This window comes from Fusarium subglutinans (genome assembly GCF_013396075.1).
Source record: "Fusarium subglutinans strain NRRL 66333 chromosome Unknown NRRL66333_c0000252, whole genome shotgun sequence".
Classification (NCBI taxonomy): domain Eukaryota; kingdom Fungi; phylum Ascomycota; class Sordariomycetes; order Hypocreales; family Nectriaceae; genus Fusarium; species Fusarium subglutinans.
Window position 1 is genome coordinate 39,833 of NW_023502315.1, and position 20,699 is coordinate 60,531.

The following is a 20,699-nucleotide window of genomic DNA, read 5'->3' on the forward strand; positions in this document are numbered from 1 at the left end:
ATTTATTAACTGATTGAGAGGATATGATAAATGCTGATTGGATAGATATGCTCAGGTGGTTGATATCATAAAGAATCTTGATCAATGACACAGGCGTTCATCATCCTTTTATCATCATTGGCGTCGTTCATTCTCGGTATACTTTTCAATACCTTTCACTGATAGGCGCGCGCTTCCTCCAAAGCGCCCTGGGCAATTACTACCATATATCACCAACAGTCCTTCACTGTAAGGGTCTTCGACCATAACTCGCCAAGTAGTCATTGCCAATAAAAGCCATGTTTGCGCAGGTACTTGCTGGTGACAAAGTTAAACTTTAGGCAACAGACAAGGATGTCAGAAAATGAGTTTTCACAGATAGCCACAAAGAAGCCAGTTATAGGGTTTCCAATGGCCGTCTTGGCTGGTCTCAAGGGCCAACAACGTTTTACCCAAGAGGAAGGGCGAATCATGAGAAGTTTTGATAGCGCCGCTCAATTCGCCTGCAACACAGTTTGTAAAATACGGCGGTTAAATGTGATTCAATGTAGCCGCTTGTGGCATGATTTCTATTAATAAGATTGGCCGGACTACAAAATCTGTTGGTTCAGTGTCAACGACAATCACATGGATGCCTGAGGATCCTGGATCGTCAAGCCAAGTTCATGTTACCCGATATTGACCCGGGAAACTGAACCCCACTGCCAGCCAGCTTCTGCTGACTGGGAACAAACAACAATAGTGGCTGGTTGGAGGGCTCGTGAGTGAATACCGCTTTCTGCTACATATCGACCGGTGCGAATGACTCTGTCGTCGCTGCACTATTAGTTTCGCTGAGATGGGCTGCTCTTTGTCCAAAAGTCCTGGAACAGAGTCACAGAACGCGAAGACTCCGCCCAAGGTTCCCGCGCCTGGTGACAGACCGTCCTTCCCCCAACCATACCAAGACGTAAGTTAAGAACATGTCTGAATGCAGCATATGATATTTCTTGAAGTACTGACTCATTAAAAACAGCCTAGATCGATTGAAGATGACAATACATTCCCTCTCGATGAGCGGGACATCACCTCGGTTTCGGACGAGGAACTTTTATCAGCTTTCTTGACAGCGCCACGCCTTCATGACTATGGTGAGGTCATTATACCGCGCATATCGAAACATCTCGTCATCAAAGGTGGTCCAGGCGTGGCACAGAGCGAAGCAGAAAACATGAAATTTGCTCTGGAAACCCTCAGCCTACCAATACCCAAGGTTCATCATGCTTTCACCGCTGAGATCCCAGAAGATCCAGATCTGCCCGAAACGCCCTTGGTAGAAGCCCATTTCATTGTCATGGACTATATAAAAGGATTCACGATTGATAAAAGCTGGCAGTCCCTGGATATGACTGCCAAAGAAACTGTCGCCCAGCAGATTGCAGATGCGATTGAGAAGATGCAATCTACGATACTCAATCACATGCCGGTAGGGCCTATTGGGAGATCCCAGGATGTCAAATTCCAAGGCCCATGGTTCACAGACTATGGCGCGGGGCCTTTCGACACGCTCAAAGAACTTGAGGACTGGTGTAATCACAAAATCGATGTCGGAATCATGGTCAAGCAACTAAAACCCGAAACGCGAAGATTTGAGTTCAAAGATGTCGTTCTTACCCACCAAGATCTGGCGTTGAGAAATTTGGTCCTCGATGAGGACATGAAGATTTGGGTCATCGACTGGGGCTGCGCTGGTGTATACCCGAAAGGTTTTGAACAAGCAGCGCTGCAGGTTCAGGCGGAAAATAATGAGTATGCGGATATGGTGCTGAAGAGGCTCTCTGATCGACAAGATATTGTGATCGATCAATTTGCTAAAATCGCATATGGGCTCTCGACTGGGCGTGCTCTATAAGACGAGATCAAGAACAAATTCTATGTCTTAATGACGTACATATAATGAAGAGATGAAGATAGAATGGAGATTTATAGTTATTAACCACTCTATAAAGCCGTTAATGTAACGAAAAATAAGTCAGGCCCAACGTAGATCAAGACCCCGATTTCGCTGCGGACTTGGATGAATCTGGGCATTATCATGCGATCGAGTGGAGTTCTAGTGTAGGGGTCCTCGGGGAAGCTAGAAGAACTCCAGAAATCAGATTTGGCCGAGACCAACGACCCATTGTCTGTGCTGACAATGAGATGGAGACAACGTGGGGCCAATATTGAATCCGATCACGGCAGTCGTTGCCTCTATATCAAGTCGACCGAGCTGCATACTGCCGGAGATTTCCACAAAGCTTAACTGCAAAGCCAAGACTTGCCGAACTTCAGTACTCCCTAGGTGCGTTTGGTAGGCCTGTTTAACCCAAGCTTGTACTATGTAATACTAGTCAGTGTCGGCAATCTACTGACCTTGCCCAACGGGAATGAGTGGATATCGTATAGAAGCGATTGACAACTAGCTAAACATGCACAAATCACATTCAAGAAGCACGAGTCTCAGATTGACATAGATTGTAACGAGTGTCCATTTTTGCTATACTGGCTTAGTATCCTCCACATCTCAGCATCTTCTTTATAGCCCAATTCTCCATGTCTTTGGCAAATCTGATATTTAGAGGTCATCATCACCAGTCTTCTTGCAGCAGGTCCAGCAAGGGTAGTCTCCGTCTCCCTAGAAACTGTTAGTAATACGTTCACCTTGATCAATACCAGGTAGCATACAAATTTCTTAGAGTCCTAACCGAATAGTTAGCAGCAATTACTGGAAGAGAAACTTTAGGTTCACTTACCCAGCCTTCGGGGCACTTTGGCTCCTCGGGCCAGCAGACCTTGAGGCAGACCTCGTAGTTGTTGACGTTGATGACGCCCTTGTGGTTGGGGGTGACGGCGTGGTTAGAAGAAGGCTGGGAGACCTGGATGCGGAGGCTGTACAGGAAGGGTTAGTATTGTGAAGTGTGACTCAGTACGTTGATTTAGGATGGGACTTACGTGATCTCCTCGCCGTTGGACTGCTTAGCGCTGAGGGAAGACCAAGGCATGGCAGCGATGCCGTTGGCAAGGAGGAGAGTGGAAGCGATGGAGAACTTCATTTTGGAAGGTTGAAAGTGCAGTAAGGTAGTGTAGTGTAGTGTGAAAGAGAAGCTGTTGAGGTTGATGAGATGAGAAAACTGGTGAACAGACCCTCGTGCTTTATAGGTTTCCCTTTCACCCAAATCTCAACGATCATCATACTCATCATCAAGTCTATTCACATACTCTGTACTACAGGCTACCCCTCATGGACAACTAGCTATGTCTGAACTGTCCTTGATTTACTTACCGATGGTCCGTATGTCTTACCGGTCTGTTCTAGGATTGATTCTCCCTGCGCTGATTTTATGCAAGGAGGATATAAGTGGTGGTTTGCTAAACACGACGGTACGGGAGGGGAGCGGCTTGATCCCTGCTGTAAGACATGGATACGAGCGATCGACGGGCCGGTCTGACTTTTGTACGACCTTCCGATAGCCTTGCTGCCTCTGGTCTCGTCGGATGTCGCAGATGGATGACCGTGGTGCTCGCTGAATTGAGACGTACAAGGTACGTCTTGTCTCAAGGAGCGGAAGTCACCGTGAGACATGGGTGTTCCATCTTATTTACTAAAGATTGGTTACGTTATGACAATGTTGAATTTAATTGTTTGCTGTTTGATGATTTATCTTTATGACGGCCGTGAAGTACAGTCTAAGCGCATTTGAGAAGACAGGTTGGGCACATGGGCGTTAGTATGAAAAGAGACTTGGGCGTGGACGGGCAAATCATCTCTATGCCTCTGTAATCTCTTTGGAGGCGCTAGAGGATCGTAGAGCTATAAGTGAATATTGGATCTGTCTCGATATTTGCAAGCAGGACGATCATGATGCCACATCGTTCACTGGACATGTCGCACAACGCGGGGTTCGTATTTGATCAGTCATGTACCGTTACAAGAGCTCAAGCGAAAGTGTTTCGATGAAGCCGCTTGCATCGGAGGCTTTCGGAGCATCTGAAGTTGGGATATCCAGACTGCTCATGCCCCGTCGCAGAATTATTATTCAAGACCCATTGTCTTACTAAACTCCCCATCCAAGTCGTGAGGCACGAGTGAAAGGTTCAGTTACACACAAAGGCAAGAGTGATACCGGCGACGTTGTCTCTCCGGAAAGCCGGAAAAACAAGAGGAATTTGTATGCCGTGTCTCACTTACACTGCCGTTATGCAAGGACCTCTATCCGGCAGTGCAGTCGTAAGAGATCAGCTCTAATGCAGGGATGATCTTGAATCTATGACATAACTCTATACGGGTCGGGGACTTTCGCTCAGCTGGATAGCTCCGTGAGGCGAGAGAAGAAAGCTAATGCAAGGAGGCTCACTCGAGATAGCCATCTTCAAGGATTGGAGCTGAAGCGTGTCTGAGACACGAGGGACCACTACTCGAGGCCCGATCCATTTCGGTTATCGAAAGACAAGACTTGCAGGGCTCATTGCTTTCGTATTCTAAATCCCTCTGGAGACAAACTCCTCGATCGATTCCGCTCTCTTTCCATCCGCTCCTCAGAAGCTTTGATCTTATCCCCAGTTTCAGGATCCCATATCCAGCCCTCTTTAAGCCACATCCACCGCAAATAGGCCCTCAACTCTTTATCAAGTGGCACAACCCTTTTCCACTCAGGCTCAAACCCCCGCACTGCATTCAGCCCATTCCAATTATCGGCTAAACCCCTCAGTATGTCTCGATGAAAGATCCGATAGCTATCAATCGCGTACGGACCAAGGGACGGCAAATGCGCCACTTCCCAGCCCTGTCTCACATCATCCTCATCCAAGACCTCATCCCTGCCAATGCCCAAGCCATCGCCCTGCAGGGGATAATGCAGCTTTCTGTACCGCCTTGATTTATGAGGTTGTTTGTCAAGCCATGTCTTGGCGAAGGCGATGAACCGAGCGGCACGGGAGTTGTAGAGTCCTATTGGACGGATGAGATCTGCAAGGTCGGAGAAACTTGCTTCTGCAAGGTGAGTTGGTGTTGGGTACTGAGATATGAGCTTTTGGAATACAGGGCGGGCTTGGGAACCTCGAGTACGATTCCAGAGGACGGCTGCGACGAGGAGTTGGTACAGATCTGTTCCGACGGTTTCTTGGATCAGACCGAAACGCTCCTTCGAGATTGGAGGGATTCGAGATGCCGAGAGTACGACTCCTGAGGGGACTTTTCGTGGCACTGTCTTGCGTTTCTCAAACTTGATGACTTTTGTGTCACTCACATCGTTCTTGACCATGGACCGTGTAACACGACGATGGCTCTGTATAATGAGATGCTCAGGTTGGTTATCCATAGCTGAAATGGAGGACAAATAAAAAAAATTGTACAAATGGCATTTCAATAGTCCAATTGCTTCACAGCATGCTGACATCATTGAAGAGTGATTTCAATGCCGACTTCAGTAGAGCTAGGTCCATGACGCAATGGACATGCCAGGACATATCCCCCGCACTGAAGAACGAGGCCAGCCACCAGGTGAGACAAACAAGCAGTCTTTGTTCAACGTAGATCATTATAGTCATGAATCATGTGTAACGAGATGAAACCTTTATTGGAATTTTGTGCATCGTTGTACACGTTACACGGTCATAATTGACATTGCATCCCCACAAACTGGCTGTTCATAACGGTGCCGCTCGTTTCATAAGTTTTATGACTCTTGACTAATTATGAATACGCCACTAGATCACGAACCTAGGCCTTGGTGAGTCTCCAGTAGGGCTTAACCTCTCTAACATTACCAAACTTCTTCTTCGCATCCTCCTTCGAAACGTAAGGCGGAACAACAACATCATCGCCAACCTGCCAATCAATCGGCGTAACAACGTCCTTCTTATCTCCAGTTTGCAGAGAGTCAATAGCACGCAGAACCTCGGCTGAGTTGCGGCCCGCTGAAGCAGGATACATCATCGTAAGTCGAATCTGCTTGGAAGGGTCGATAACGAAAACTGAGCGGATGGTGAAGGCGATGCCCTTCTCTGCGATGTTGTCATGGTCTTCTCGGCTGATCATGTCGTAGAGGAAGGAGACTTTGCGGTCTGCGTCGGCGATAATGGGGAATTGGAGGTTTGCGTTTGAGACTTGGTTAATGTCGTCTACCCACTTATCGTGAGAGCTGAGGTCATTGGCACTCTGAACAGTAGGTCTTAGTACTCTTCCCGCCAGGAAAGCTGGAATCACTTACCAGCCCAATCATCTTGACTCCTCTCTTGTCAAATTCCGGCTTCAGCTTCGTAAAGGCACCGAGCTCAGCCGTGCAAACGGGGGTAAAGTCTGCGGGGTAAGAGAACAGAGTAGTCCAGCTAGTATCAATGAACTTATAAAATTTAATCTCTCCATAGGTAGTAAGGGCCTTATAGCTAAGAGCTATTATAAAGAAAGTATATAATTTTACTATTAAAGGCTATATAAAATAATAGTTAATCCTAGTTATAAATAAGGCTATCCTTAAGTTATTATTATAAGGAACCTATATACTAGGGGCAGTACTAGGGGCCATATAGTAGCAGGAGCCTAAATGGCTTTTTTAGGAAGGGCATATATGCTTTAGATACCTTAGGGAATAATTAATGCTATATTTTAAAGCCTCTAAAAGATCTAGATAATTACTACGCAAAAAATAATAATCTAATCAAAAGAATATCTTAATAAGTATTTTCTGGATATTATTAAGGAGAATAATTATATAAGGCACTATATCACATTTGCTTACAGTAAAGGATTAGTTTACAAGTAGTAGAAGGTTCTTATACCTTAAAGTACGGGACTAAAAGCTGCCCCTGCTTTATTTCCTAGAGCTTTCTCTATTAGATGACTGATTTTTTTTTAGAAATGAATGCATTTCTCCCGGCTGGTGCTCTCAAGGCTTTTATTTTCCAGGCAACGCCCAAGCCTGTCACCCAGCAAGAATCTATCAGGCATCCTGAAAAAGTTTAAAGCTAAAGCCAATGGTATGAACATCAGCGCGATATGGGTTAATCGCCTGACGCTAACTGCTTCTTAGATCGACCGTCGTAAGTCCATAGGTTAAATTATGGATATAGCAACTATTACTGGTTGCCAAAGAAATTGAGCATAATCTTCTAGATACTGTCCCACATATTCCATATATTTCCGAACCATCTACGGCTATTTGACATTCTTGCGTCCCAAGAAGAGCTAATGTATATCATCTTTGCTTACTATGTTTACTTAGTACGACGACAGCTAAGTTCTGCCTGCTGATTTAAGCTCTTGGCCAACGGTTAACAGCAAACAACACAGGTGGCTGACAAATTAGATATCATAGATAAGCAATCTACCAAATTTATCATCAACTACCGGAAAGTATCCCAGGTTTGCCTATGTGAAACACCGGAAGGTCAACGACTTTCATCGCGAGGCCTCTACTCGTCAAGAATCCTTCCGCGAACTATGCGATATAAATATTATGTCAGGTACCTGACCGGTCTAACACCTCCTCTTATCGAACTGGCTGCAAATTTGCAAAGCTTCCTGGCTTAGTTACGCAGACTAGGGTCGATTCCACACATGAAGAAAGAGAAGCGTTCATCTGGTCTCGGTGGACTGATGAATGTCAATTTATTCGTCAATGATTGGGGAGTATGACTCTGCCAAGAGCGGCGAGGTCTTGGTATTGGCTTACGTGAAGATCGACCTGCCAAATAAGGAATTATCCAAGCTGCATGTTCTATTCACAATCACAATCACATACGACTTCACTCTCACCCTTTTTCTATTGCTCTGGACGTAAATGATCATTCTCAACCTCTTTAATCCAGCGACAACGGATCCCTTTCTGAGGCAAAAGCGAGCGGATTACCTACGTTGACAACTAGTACAAGAAAACAAGGGAAGAAGAGATAAAAGACACTTCACACTAGGATTGAGAAAACAAAAGTTGGTAGTGCAGAGATTTACGGCTGAGCACACATTACTCTGGAGCTGAAATGTCGTGTAACACACCTGCAGGTTTGTGAGACATGATAATATCACGAATGGAGCAGTAATATCCGAGAACCAAGAAGAGATTCTTCATCAACTGCCAATTTACTTATATAAGGACCTTCCAGTCTCCTTATGGTTCCCTTGCGTTTTCTAACTCGTAAAAGAAATCATCAGTTTCATTTTTGTTTATTGGACCGTTGATCAAGATGTCGCCCAGCTTATGCCGGATCCTTCTCCTCCTCCCCGCTCTGGCGATTTCGGCTGCAGCACTGCCACATGCCCCAGCCACCCCTGAGCCGATCGTCACGCCTGTCGAGTGTCCTCGCCATAACCCTACAGTTCAGGATGGGTCAGTCTACCCCCTGTTTTTCTTTCGTTGGGTATTCAAATTACTTACTCGCCTGCAAGAACTCTCGTCGACCAGCTCTGGACAGAAAACTGTGATCTCGTGACAAAGTTTCTTAGCAATGCCTTCACCGCTGCCCAAGCGGCGCAAACCTCTCAGGGGACTCTAGAGTCACTGCAGTATTATTTCGTAGTACGCATTTGCGATGCCGATTGACCTGCATTCACTGAATCTGTTGCAGCAAGACTATTACTATCTCACCTTGACTGTCCCTCACAAGGCGTATCTCTTGAAGTCTTTGGACCCAGATGATTCTGCCGCTGATCAGACATCTGCTATTAACGAAACAGTTCTGGATATGGCTGGGGACCTCGAATACGCAAGCAGTTTTCTCGTGGACCTTACAAGTCCTGATCATCTCAACGTAAGCAGCGCCGTTGTCAAGAACGCCAAGCTCGAGCCCGTTCTACGAGAATATGTCCATTGGCTGGGAGATAATACGAATCTCGGCTGGTACCTCTGGAGTATATCAAGACTCCCCTGCATCTACGTGAGAGCCTCATGGTAGTGGTGCAAACTGATACTAACGTATTCAGGGATGGGCTGAGATTGCGTATCAGCTAAATCAGTCGTCTAGTACAGTGAGAGGTCCGTACATGAGCTACATATCAGGGGACAACACCAACTAATATTATCAAGGGACTAAATTCTTCAACGAGTGGCTTACCCCGAACCTTGAATGGAGCTATGGAGCTAAGCTATCCGGTGAGATGCGAGTGATACGCTCTGGTGATGACCTAGCTAACTGGGAGCAGTTGAGTTGCAGGAGGTGCTGAGCGCCAACAACAATACTGCGACATTTGCGATTGCCAATGGGCTCTTCCGCAAGGCCCTGGAATACGAAACTGCCTTTTTTGAGAGTGCATTGGGAAAGATTCCTAAGAACTGAAACATGCCTTTTTGGCTGAGGATATCTGTCCTTCCATGCGGTTTGAGACATGGCCACAATTTTACGTGGATTTCGCTTTGGTTGCATCTAAGGCTTGCAACTTCGCTCTCTGCACCATGGCAAGTGGTATTGTCTAACTGTTGTATTATGCGGTGGTACTACTAGCTTGTCGCAAGCACAATTCATTTGTGAGAGTCTGATTTTGAGTTAATAGACCTGACAGCTGATGCTTACATCACGCACCTTAGTCGTCATGTGGATGGATGTCGACTATTTGTAACAGAGATGCGTAAATACATACATTATACTTGGTCAGCTTACAGTTTGCTCCCCATCCTGAGTAAATCGCCCGTATCAACCATGTTCACAAGGGCTTTGGTATTCAGTAGTCCCGGATGAGCCTCACTCAACCTTTGGATTCCACACAGTTGCATGACGTTCTCCAGCTCGTCTCGCAAGACTGATGAGATCTAATTAGCTTCAGTAAGATTGGCTTTGAGTTCTCTTACTCACTGTTCATCAGATGGCGCACTCCATCTTCTCCGTACATTAGAGCATAGAAGAAGGGTCGGCCAAGACAGACTCCGTGAGCACCGAGACAGATGGCTTTGAAAACATCTGTGCCTCGACGAATACCTCCATCAATGAAAACACTCATCTGGGACAAGAGCTGTGGACACTTGATATTGATCTCCGCTAAAGTCAGAAGCGTTGGTTGCGAGGTGTCGACACCACGTCCGCCGTGGTTAGATATATAAATTCCTTCACAGCCACTTTCAAAGGCTTCCATAGCATCTTCGGCACACTGGATCCCCTTGACAAAGATTGGTATTCCCAACGTATCCTTGATTGTTTTGACATGGACCCATGTGACGTCTGGGCTGATTGCTGCGCTTGCGGCGCGGGATTGCTTGTTCTGCTTCTTGTCCTTTGGCTGGCCCTTTCCCTTCGCGATTCTCATTTCGTAACGCTCGTTGGCCTCCCGCTTACTAAATACAGGTAGGTCCACCGTGATCATGACAGCCTTCGGTGAAGCACGACGAATCTCGTCCAAGAGCTTGGCCAATGCTGAAGTATCGCGGGGAATGTACAGCTGGAAAAAGGAGGGATGGTTCTGGGGCAGAGCCTCGACGACCTCGCCCAGCGAATACGAGGCAAGGGTAGGCATTATAATAGTGCTTCCAGACGCTGAAAGTCCTTTTGCCAACCCAACCTCGGCCGACGGGTGCGTCAGCATAGCCAAGGACGCAGGAGCGTTGAATATGGGGACGTCAAAGCGGTGACCCAGTATTACTGTGCCTGTATCAACCTGGCTGATAGGTCTACAGACTCGCGGTCGTAGAAAGACTGACTGATATATCTCAGCATTCTTGGACGCTGTGTAGCAGTCATTGGAGGCGCCGGAAACGTATACCCAGGATCTTCGTTTAGGCAAGATCTCGCAGCATCTTCAAAGTCTTGTAGGTTGATGATGGATTCAAGAGGTGTAAGACTTTTTACGACCTTGGGGTTTTCCAAAGACTGCTGATCCAGAGCTGGTGCCAATTCTGGGATTCTTCCCATTAGTTTACTGGCTCCAAAATAGCCCATTGCAAGCTTTGGACCATGGACGGAATTGTAGACTTCAGGAGCGTCTTTTCCGTAGTGCTCCGTGATGACATCTTCACCTCCTGGGTGCATTTTAGCAAAGCTAGTAACGTTCCAGACATCTCCATTGATGATAATCCAGGCATCGGTGGCATGTGTGTGGCGAGACACCTCTGCTTGCGTCAAATATTGGGGAGCCATCGTGGATATTTTGACAAGCCAAGACATAACAGAGCTGTACAGCGCGCCATTAAGTGTTTTAATAAATAGTACTTAAGGGGGCTTTGCTCTGTAGGTTCTACGTCCACTTGGCAGGCGCCCTCCTATCACACGGTTGCCAGATGACTGCATTGCACCCTCTAATTACCTGCTAGGTGGAAGATTTACTCTTCTGGCTTTTCCTTATATGGGACAAATAGATAGTGGTAGATATATATAAAAAGGATATTATTAACAGGTCTTTGTTATAGATATACTGCAAAGACTTAGTAAAACATGTTTAGGCAATAATAAATTTATAAAATTAATTACTTAAATAGACATTTTATTATCTTTATAAGATAATTTAAAGAATAATTAAAAAGAATAATTAAAAGCTATTTACGTTTAAGAATACTAAGTAATAAATAAATAAATAAATAGAGATAAATTAATAATTTAAGTTTAATAGTATTTAAGGTATTTTAATAGGTGGCTTGTAATCTATAACTATTGGCCTCACTAATGTACCTTATGTATATCGTACTCTCTATTTACAGCATTGGCACTATTGAGTGTTAACTTATGCCCAACGTTCAAGACTTATCAGACTTACGGAAACAGTTCCAGAATCAGAGCCCTGGTCCTGCGTTGATGTACAATCAGAAGCTGTTGCCTGTGTACCGCATACTTGACCACCAGCAGGCATAGTGGCGCAGAGTGAAAAAGGAGACTTGTATACCCTGTAAGCTAGAGCATCTCCAGATGAAATGGTGTGTGTACTTACGCAAATGGCAGATCCTGGCGTGCAATCCTTAGCAGAGACAAAAATAAAGGCTGTCGCCATAATGAAGATACCGGATGGCCGCATGGTGAGGTGACTAAGTTTAGGTGAACTATCGTATATGGTTTCTTTTGCGTTGAGACTGGATCGATGTGATGGGGGACGCTGAGGTATAAATACTGTTCCCTACCCAAAGCTTACCGCCTTTCCCAGAGTTGTATCAGGATGGACCCAGTCGCCAAAGTTAAAACTGATCATTTACCCTCGCGAGTAAAAAAGCATCAAATGACAAAACTTAGAAATACGGACCCTGGGGTCGGCAGTTATTCCCATCGCTAGGATTACGTGTCAGGGCTCGTATTAATGGAAATTGGACTTTATGCATTTATATACTTATAACAGACCCTGGTAAAGTTAACTTCTATAGTATAATGCTTTACAGGGGCGAGGGATATCCGCGTCTAGAGGCACGCTGGCTGAGGAACTCATCAGCAGTTCTCTGAGCCTTATATGAACAAAACCTTTCCCGTGAATTGCATCGTTGAAATGCTTTTGCAAATGATACATCAACTCTTATAAATCAACTATTCATAAGAGCTCTCAGAGCTCATTCCGCACGTCGAGATTTTGAAAATGAAGGAAGCAATTATTTCCCAGGGTATGAGCCCCTTCTCATGTTGGCAAATGTTCTTATCTCATCTGAAACAGGACCCCAGGTGGAAATCATCGAGTCTCCGATCCCAACTCCTGCCGGAGGCCAAGTTCTCATACGGGTTATGGTTTCTGGCTCGAATCCCAAAGACATCATGTCAGCGTTCTGAATACCACCGCAGAACTTTGGCGACAACATGGCGGGATATGTTGAGTCAGTCGGCCCCGGCGTTTTCGAGTTCCAGCCTGACGACTTGGTTGCTGCATTCCACGAGATGTATACTCCTCATGGTTCATTTGCAGAATATGCCATTGCCCCTGCCAACACTACGTTTCCTCTTCCGCAAAACATATCTTTTGAACAAGCTGCGACTGTGCCGCTGGCCTCCATGACAGGTGCGGTCGGGTTGTATCAATCCTTGGGCTTGCCATATCCCTGGGTTACAGAAGAATATATATCGGATACCACCGCTTGTTTTTTACGGTGCCGGGGCCGCAGTTGGGAATTTTGCCGTTCAACTCGCCCGCAAAAGCCAGCTTCATCCTCTCATCTGTGTTGCTGGGCAATCGAAAGATCATGTCGAAACGCTTATCGACCGCAGCAAGGGAGATACAATCATTGACTACCGTCTCGGACCCGAACATGTCGTCGCTGAGATTAAGAAAGCTGTAGGCGGGAAACCTCTATTGTACGCGTTCGATTCCGTTGCTGAAAAGGGGAGTGACAAGATCTTGGGTGCTGTTATAGACCCACCGAATGGAAAGATCGCCATGGTTCGGCCCAATGACCGTACAAAGATCTGCAAGACACCTGGAGTGAAGATGGACTTTTTCACCCTACCCAAGATGGAAGGGGTACCAGAAGCAGTTGAGGCGTTCTGGACCGCTGTGGGCTCTGTCCATGGAGCCGACAAGCATTTCGGCTTTGTCTTCTCTCGCTACATTGCCCTGGGTCTTGAGGAGGGCTGGTTCAAACCGCACCCATTTGAAGTCATTCCGGGAGGTCTGAATGGTCTCACAGATGGTTTGACAAGGCTTCTTACTGGTCAGGCGCATGCGGTAAAGTATGTATACCGGATCGGGAAACATGACTGCAAGTAGGGCTTTTATCTAGCATTTGACCGTAACCAATAGATGCCCATAGCTAGCGGACAGTATGCTATGTACCGATTCAACTTGAAAGCTGGAGATAACCTGGATAATGCTCGTACGCTCATCTATTCTGTAGTGCTCACCTGTCTGCATCTTGAGTTGAGAGTCCATTCAAGGGATGGTGTCTAGATAGAGTGAGGAGGCCCGAGGCAAACCAACACGTATAACTGAGTTCCAATTGAGTGAGTGCGCAACTTGTGATGGCAACAACAGCTTCGGCCTTGAAATATGCAAGACATATACCGAGATCACTATTAAAATATCCCAAAGTGTCTCCAGCTTTTCAGTAGCCTCTATCTAGGCAAATTCTGCTCGGGGACCAGGAGTTGGATCGACCGCCGAGATGGGCGTGTGGACTTGATACTTGTCGAGCACCTCGGCCACTTCGACAGCTTGAGTATAGTTATGGGGAGTGACAGTAACGCTAAGTGAGTGTTGAATGGAAGCTTTTGGCTTTTGCAGCAATAAAAGTTACAACCTGAAGAGAATGCTGTTGTATGGGGAGAGTTACCTTCTGGCTTAGAATCGTTATCTTGAATTTACTGTCAGCCAGAATTGCCAGTACAATGGCACTGCCCAGGCTACGGGTGCCTCCAGCGAGCAATGGTAAGAGTCATATTAATAAGACCGATAAGGTTGTGTTTTGGTAGTGCAATATAGCTTGTGATTATACCAGGCCTTCTTGCTTCGCTTCATTCATAAGATTACCAGATTAGTGATCAGTTGAACTAGCTATTGCTGCTGTAGGACTTTGTCTGACAAATGCTTATCAAAGTCCGCTGTTGAAGTCCGCCATAAAAGTCCGAGCGTTCTAGATATAATAGATAGAGATTCTCGGAGTCTGCCACCACCCTGAAACCCGATATCGAAGTACGCAAGATCAAAGGTGTCGAGTATGACTCAGATGCATGTGCAGCCGATATCTGTTATGAGAACCACCAGCACTCAATAGCGATATCCAATACGACTAGATACCCCGTGTCGACCACTACTTAAGTCGATTATCGGGCGCCAGCACATTGAGCAGAGTCGTCTCTATAAGCATATAAGACTCGTCCCTATATGGGTATAGAGATCCGTGATTCGCTCAACCCTCTCACCGCCCTAATTTAACACCTTTGACTTCTCTCCCGGACTTACACATTCTTAACTACTTCTGGTATTATGCCAGCACCAGCTAATCGATTGGCTGGTTGGCAGGATAGTGGCCCTTCAACTCTCTGTTCCATCTTGGGGTTTAGGGGGACCGTCGACATTTGAGAAGCTGCTTTTGCTCTCTCTACCACATGCGGCATCCCTTGACCCTTCTGCAACGGTTGTATCCATTTCTGAGCGAGCCACCATCAATTTCCATTTGGATATTGTTGCTTAAGGAGCATTAGCTGCATCTGGTAGTCCGCTAGAGAATGCATCGAATGTCTTGCCGGCAGACGAATATCGTTTGCCGATGGGCTGATCGTCGGTGTCTGAGCTTGGACACTGTGAAGCCTATGTACACCAAGAGCACTCTTATCTGCCTTGACAGGCTCCTTGGCATCATCAAATTGATCTCCCTCCTGATTCTCGCCTGCATGAGGATGTCCTAGTTTGTCGAGGGTGGCTTGCTGCTGTTGAACCCCTGGCGACAGCGAACATGCATCGTGTAAGCTACCAGGGGCCGACTTGACTAATTCTTGGCTGCGTAGCTCCTTGGGATGTAGGCTACGCTGCCCTTGCGTTTAAGCATATACGTCCGGAGTATCTGCTTCAGGCCCGGTATTCAGAAGTCGAAAGGTTGGTTTTGGTGCCGACGCAGGCTTCGCGGGGAGTCAAATTATGATCATATCCACACCCAGCCATTGAAGTAGGAATATTGCTCCACCAACTAGGAAAAGAACGATAATGGCCGCTGGCGGGTACCACGATGAAGAAATCTCAAGCTTTGTCATACCAAAGACACTCTGAGATGGATTAGAAAGTTGCTAACGTAGCTGGTAGAGCTCACCTACTGCCACAAAAGATAGAGGAAGAAAAATAGTTGCTTGGCCTTGGGCAATGCCTTGAGTGTTGAAAGTCTATTGTAGGTGAGTGGTATGGTTAGGCGTCTCTTGCCAAGCGAGGCCTGTTTATTTCGGATATTTTGTGCAGTTCAAGCCTGATCATCCTTACGGAAGAGCAGCAACACTTACTTATACACCTCTAGGGTTAGTCATCAGGACATCTAACTTTTCAGCTGAAAGTAAGATCCTAGACAACAGCAAGGCCGACAGGTTTTACCTGTATATATTTTTTCGTGTTCTTTACCTTTGTGTGCTTGGGTCTAAAGCCTCTTTTAACCTCCTATAACCTTATCACAGTTCATTCCACATGGCAACCACGCAACCTATTAGACTGAGGAGGTTTTCCAGTTGACGAAGGTTTACCTCAAAAATCTCGAGCTAATATTCAAGATTCTGCTGAGAATCCTGTAGCCGGTTCTCTAGCTCGACCAGCTCGGTTCTCTCCTTCAACTCGGCCTCGTCTATAGGCTGCCCTTCTTCTCGCCTTCTCCCCGAGAGGGTTCGCAATTTTTTGATACGGGCCATCTTGCTATTCGGGGACATTCAGGATTTGGCTATACTTTGCGTAGGCTGCATTGAACAGACACAGGTCTTGGCGTAGGGCGATGACGTTGGCCATGTCTTGATGGATGATGCGTGCTATGTCGAGGTCAGCGACGGCATTGGCGCTGGAGTACAGAGAAGCATGCCGCCGAGCGAGCTCGCGCCGCGCATTGGTCCGGATGGTTGGCCACCCTGAGAAGGTAGCATCAAGATCAAGAAACGCCCATTGCTCAAACTTGGCGACACGGTCTTGTCGTCGCTCGATAGACCAAAACTCGCCCATCTTCTCTGGTACGCACTCGTGGAAGCTGAACGTCACGACTACAGCAATCCTTTTAGTACCCTGTTGGCATCCTGCTACCGGCTGTTCTATAGAGAATACCAACAAAGAATGGGAAGGAAGTAAACCTGTGCGGGAGTGATATCGTCTTTGGGCTCACTCTGGCTGCGGCTTGCTTCTTGAACTTGTGGATAATTGGCAAGAAAGGCCACGGCTAGAATGATGATAGACACATCCGTCGGCTTGAATACGTGACCCAGTTAAAATTACCTTGTAGCTACTCAATTACTCACATCTATTGTCGGTGGTGTTCAGGAGAATAACCGTGCCTCGTCCCCATGTGCTCCATTCATAAACAACCACGAAAAGGTGGGTGGCGAAGTTGGGGAAGCATCCCAGCAGTTGTGTTTCAAATTCGTAGTCATATTCGTGGTTGCACAAGACGGTGCTACTACAAGACGGAGAGCATTCGTTAGAAGTCTCCTAATACTGCAACAATGGGGAGAAAGTTGACTTCCACGCACAATATCAAAGGGCGATTGGCCTGGGCAGCCAGATCGAATAGCCTGCCTATGTAACCAAGTGTACTCAGTGGACTCATGCCATGCGTCCCCAGCACTTCTACATCCCCGTTTGATATCTCGGGGTTGCTTATGTTTGTCCAAACCCGAACCCTCCGGGAGCCTGTCGGTGACACAAAGAATTGCGCTTTATCCATGGCGGGCGCAGAGGATTATGTGAACGAGATTGTCTGTTTTCTGGAAATTGGACGCAGTTGAACGACATAGAAAGTAGTATGAGTAGCTTAAAGGTGAAGTTCTGGCTTGGTAGGCGTGATGAGTGGAGATTTTGCTCGGGTGCGGAGGTTCTTCATCCTGCCTCGCGGTAAGCCTCAGAGACTTGGCTGCCAAGGGGATGCAATAAAACTTAGGACCTCTACCCCAGGTGACAAAAGCCCTTAGGCAAACTTAGCACAATTTAGTATAGATTTAGAGAATCTTAGGCCAAGTGATTTTAGTATCTAGTTCAATATTAGAAGTCTTCTTATACCCCGGGGGCTGCCTGGGGCGGACGAAAAGCCTACTACGCGTTTCGCTTGTGCCTGTGAATGTGTATCATCAATGTGCAGTACTGATAGTACGACTTGAGCTGCCTTAGTGCAGTCAAGGCTGGCCCTCGGTTCGATGTTTCCCGCGACATTGCTTAGCCGCACCTACGACGAGAACATCTCTATGGCTCGCCGTAGTTAGACGGAGTAGGTTGAGAGAGGTTTAAGCCGCGTGATGTAATTATCAGCTGTCAGGTCTATTAACTTAAAACAACCAAGTTCTCTCTGTTGATTGAAGCTTTTAGCTGCAAGTCTCAACTGCAAATAACACATCTAGCTAAATAACTCGGACATCTTATTATAAGAGCTAACCAATTACTACAGCGTAAAGCTGAGAAATTGAAAACTTAGATGACGACTCTCTAATTTAATATTATAAACACTTATTGCATGCCTTGTCACGCGCTTATGCAGCTGTTGCTAGGTGAGCGCTTCCTGGTGGACACTTATTGGCCGGGATCTTTCCAGATGGCGGCTAAAGGGTCTTCCGGGGAGTATGGCAGCTGAAAAAATAATAACATGTACTTAATTCCTAGGCTGGATCTTTTTCTATTACAAAGACCTTCTCTTTTTATGTCCTTAATAACTTGCGCCTAAATCTTATTTTTGGAAAGATTTTCCTACTTCCATTGGCGTTACTAGGTGACTGGTTCAGACTCACGTATATCTCTTCCATGAAGCAATTTCCTCCTGTTTTCTCAACAAACTAATAATCATGTGGCTCATGAATACCAAGACCTACAAACTTGAGAACTTCGTTAATCCACCAAGTTCCTACTCGATCCTGTCTCACACATGGGAAGGAGATGAAGTTTTCTTCCAAGACATGGAGAGCCTCCCCTACGCAAGAAGCAAGGCAGGCTGGAAAAAGATACAAATGACTTGCGAAGCATCCCGTCAAGCCAATTTCTCTTACACCTGGATTGATACATGTTGCATCGATAAAAGAAGCAGCGCTGAGCTTAGCGAGGCTATCAACTCCATGTTCGCATGGTATCAGCACTCTTCAGTATGCTACGTTTACCTCTCCGACTTGGTGTTCCCTTGCTCGCCGGTCGACACGGTCATGCCCAAGTCAGATGAGGGCCGGCAATGGGCGGACGTAGCTTTTTCTAAGCTCGAAGATGAACTGAGGGCGTGTCGATGGTTCACGAGAGGCTGGACTCTTCAAGAGTTGATCGCTCCCAGTCAAGTCGTGTTTCTCGACCAAAATTGGAATCGCATCGGATCAAGAACTCTGGGATCAGACCTGCGATTCATCAAGACCTTGGAAAGGCTGACAGGCATACCGAGTACAGTCCTGGACTATAAGAGCGATATCGCGACTATCCCTGTTGCGCAAAGAATGTCTTGGGCGGCGTGCAGAGAAACAACCCGTGTTGAAGATATTGCCTATTGTCTTTTAGGGATTTTCAATGTTAACATGCCTCTTCTCTACGGAGAAGGTTCAAAGTCTTTTCTTCGGCTCCAGGAGGAAATTGTGAAGAGCCATGATGACCTCAGCCTTTTTGCTTGGAAACAAGACTCCGCATCATACGGCATTGGTTTACTTCGAGGATGCTTTGCAGATTCACCGGCCGAGTTCGCTCACTGGCTGAATATCCAAATCAGTGTGAATAATTTCGAATCTGGCATGGAAGTCACTAGTAAAAATGTTAAGATGGACGGCCGAGTCCTCAGAAAGGAAGATCACCCAGCAGGCACTGCGCATGGTGTGGAATGTATATTCGACCTGAGTGTACGGGACCCCGATGATGAGAACTATTCTCTGGGAATCCTTTTGGCGGGCTCTAGCCGGAGTCTTACTCACTTTCGATTCAAGCCCTACGAACTGATCAAGTTGCCGCCGAGAAAAGCCTTGCTTTGCAGAGATGACTTTGATAGCGGTGCCGAATTTGACGTTATGTGTTGGGAGCAGGAAGAAGCGCGGGAAGAGTCGGAGCGGAAAACTATTTTCATCCGAAAATCCATTTCAGTCCAGGAAACTCGCATGATGGGCCATCTTCAAAAGCCTCTATTCAAGATCCATTGGCATGGAGACGTCTTGAAGGTTCTCAAATCAGTCAATGGCCAAACCACCAAAGAATATATACCTTCGTTTGAATGTCACCCGGATTCTGCGTTCCACCAAGACGGGACACTTACGTGGGTTACTGACTTTGAGCTACAAATTAACCCTCAACACGTTGTCTCATTTGTTCTTGCAACCGGACTACAATGGGCACCCGAAGATCTTGGCGCGACTTGCTTTAGACGGGCAGAGCTGCATTACCCACACTTCTGGGCAGTTCTGTTCGGTGAAGGGCGAGCTTACGCTATAAGCAATAGAGGGGAATTTGACAACCAGTCTACAGGACTTAGGGTAGACGGTGAGGGTGGAGACAATTCTGCAATAGTAAGCTATATCAAGCGCATGGATCATCGAGAGAGAGGAACATATGTCCGGGAAAGGTTGTTAAAGCACCATGGCGGTGACACGGGTTTGATATATGACAGATATGGCGGAAGGCTGGCTAGGCTTGTGAGGATATTTTCACCCCTCGACAGAGCGTTGCCTACGTGCGATGTGTGGATGGAATCTCGAAATTGTGAGTTCGATGATTATGGGGAACTCGAAATCAGGATCGGGCCATGCCATGAATTGGGATGGTAATTGAAGGTATTTAGAAGAGTTATTTATGAACTTGTTGCACAATTCAACTGGCCTGCAAGGATCTCACGTCTATGTTAGCTAATGAAATTGTCAAAATAAGATACTATGGTAAAGCCTGGCCGGTCATAGGTTTTGTACTTGAATATAAGGTTCGAGGGGTAAATGTCGCTAGTCCATGCTTGGTGGATTGAACAAAGGAATGGAGCCATGTCTTGACTGCTGAAGTTTCACTACAATCATGAATCGAGTTTAGATGAAACCCGGACATGGCTCGCTGATTAGGCACCGACTCGTTAGGCTGACAGCGGCTTAAGTAGCTGACAGCATTAGCATCCATCTGTAGCTTTTATAGTTCTGCAACTTTGTTCTTAAAGCTTTCTGTTACCCTTGCAAGCCCATTTGAACTATGGGATAACTGCGGCCTATAAGGTTAAGCT

The 20,699-nt window shown here is 46.4% G+C and overlaps 9 protein-coding genes across 9 annotated transcripts; 4 read left to right on the top strand and 5 right to left on the bottom strand.

Moving 5' to 3' along the window:
- Positions 1-817: 817 nt before the first annotated feature.
- On the top strand, positions 818-1,870 carry FSUBG_12160 (kinase-like (PK-like); the record flags this gene model as incomplete). Its single annotated transcript, XM_036676921.1, has 2 exons — positions 818-928; positions 995-1,870. The coding sequence occupies 2 exons, from the start codon at positions 818-820 to the stop codon at positions 1,868-1,870; spliced, it is 987 nt and encodes a 328-aa protein (XP_036532371.1).
- Positions 1,871-2,575: 705 nt separating this feature from the next.
- On the bottom strand, positions 2,576-3,053 carry FSUBG_12161 (pathogenicity protein; the record flags this gene model as incomplete). Its single annotated transcript, XM_036676922.1, has 4 exons — positions 2,576-2,635; positions 2,686-2,700; positions 2,754-2,889; positions 2,953-3,053. The coding sequence occupies 4 exons, from the start codon at positions 3,051-3,053 to the stop codon at positions 2,576-2,578; spliced, it is 312 nt and encodes a 103-aa protein (XP_036532372.1).
- A 1,410-nt stretch (positions 3,054-4,463) lies between these two features.
- FSUBG_12162 (5-methylcytosine G T mismatch-specific DNA glycosylase) lies at positions 4,464-5,318 on the bottom strand (the record flags this gene model as incomplete). The annotated part of the gene is made up of 1 exon (XM_036676923.1): positions 4,464-5,318. The coding sequence occupies one exon, from the start codon at positions 5,316-5,318 to the stop codon at positions 4,464-4,466; it is 855 nt and encodes a 284-aa protein (XP_036532373.1).
- A 401-nt stretch (positions 5,319-5,719) lies between these two features.
- On the bottom strand, positions 5,720-6,221 carry FSUBG_12163 (thioredoxin peroxidase mitochondrial isoform; the record flags this gene model as incomplete). The annotated part of the gene is made up of 2 exons (XM_036676924.1): positions 5,720-6,157; positions 6,210-6,221. 2 exons carry the CDS (start codon positions 6,219-6,221, stop codon positions 5,720-5,722), a joined length of 450 nt encoding a protein of 149 aa, XP_036532374.1.
- Positions 6,222-8,178: 1,957 nt separating this feature from the next.
- Positions 8,179-9,267, top strand: FSUBG_12164 (TENA THI-4 family; the record flags this gene model as incomplete). The annotated part of the gene is made up of 6 exons (XM_036676925.1): positions 8,179-8,321; positions 8,381-8,510; positions 8,560-8,868; positions 8,915-8,966; positions 9,018-9,083; positions 9,134-9,267. 6 exons carry the CDS (start codon positions 8,179-8,181, stop codon positions 9,265-9,267), a joined length of 834 nt encoding a protein of 277 aa, XP_036532375.1.
- A 402-nt stretch (positions 9,268-9,669) lies between these two features.
- Positions 9,670-11,055, bottom strand: FSUBG_12165 (cytochrome b2 mitochondrial; the record flags this gene model as incomplete). Its single annotated transcript, XM_036676926.1, has 3 exons — positions 9,670-9,737; positions 9,781-10,566; positions 10,620-11,055. The coding sequence occupies 3 exons, from the start codon at positions 11,053-11,055 to the stop codon at positions 9,670-9,672; spliced, it is 1,290 nt and encodes a 429-aa protein (XP_036532376.1).
- Positions 11,056-12,469: 1,414 nt separating this feature from the next.
- FSUBG_12166 (alcohol dehydrogenase) lies at positions 12,470-13,588 on the top strand (the record flags this gene model as incomplete). Its single annotated transcript, XM_036676927.1, has 4 exons — positions 12,470-12,494; positions 12,545-12,609; positions 12,670-12,888; positions 12,935-13,588. The coding sequence occupies 4 exons, from the start codon at positions 12,470-12,472 to the stop codon at positions 13,586-13,588; spliced, it is 963 nt and encodes a 320-aa protein (XP_036532377.1).
- A 2,619-nt stretch (positions 13,589-16,207) lies between these two features.
- FSUBG_12167 (uncharacterized protein) lies at positions 16,208-17,219 on the bottom strand (the record flags this gene model as incomplete). The annotated part of the gene is made up of 3 exons (XM_036676928.1): positions 16,208-16,542; positions 16,795-16,952; positions 17,026-17,219. The coding sequence occupies 3 exons, from the start codon at positions 17,217-17,219 to the stop codon at positions 16,208-16,210; spliced, it is 687 nt and encodes a 228-aa protein (XP_036532378.1).
- A 1,105-nt stretch (positions 17,220-18,324) lies between these two features.
- Positions 18,325-20,262, top strand: FSUBG_12168 (het domain protein; the record flags this gene model as incomplete). The annotated part of the gene is made up of 1 exon (XM_036676929.1): positions 18,325-20,262. The coding sequence occupies one exon, from the start codon at positions 18,325-18,327 to the stop codon at positions 20,260-20,262; it is 1,938 nt and encodes a 645-aa protein (XP_036532379.1).
- Between the last annotated feature and the right edge of the window lie 437 nt (positions 20,263-20,699).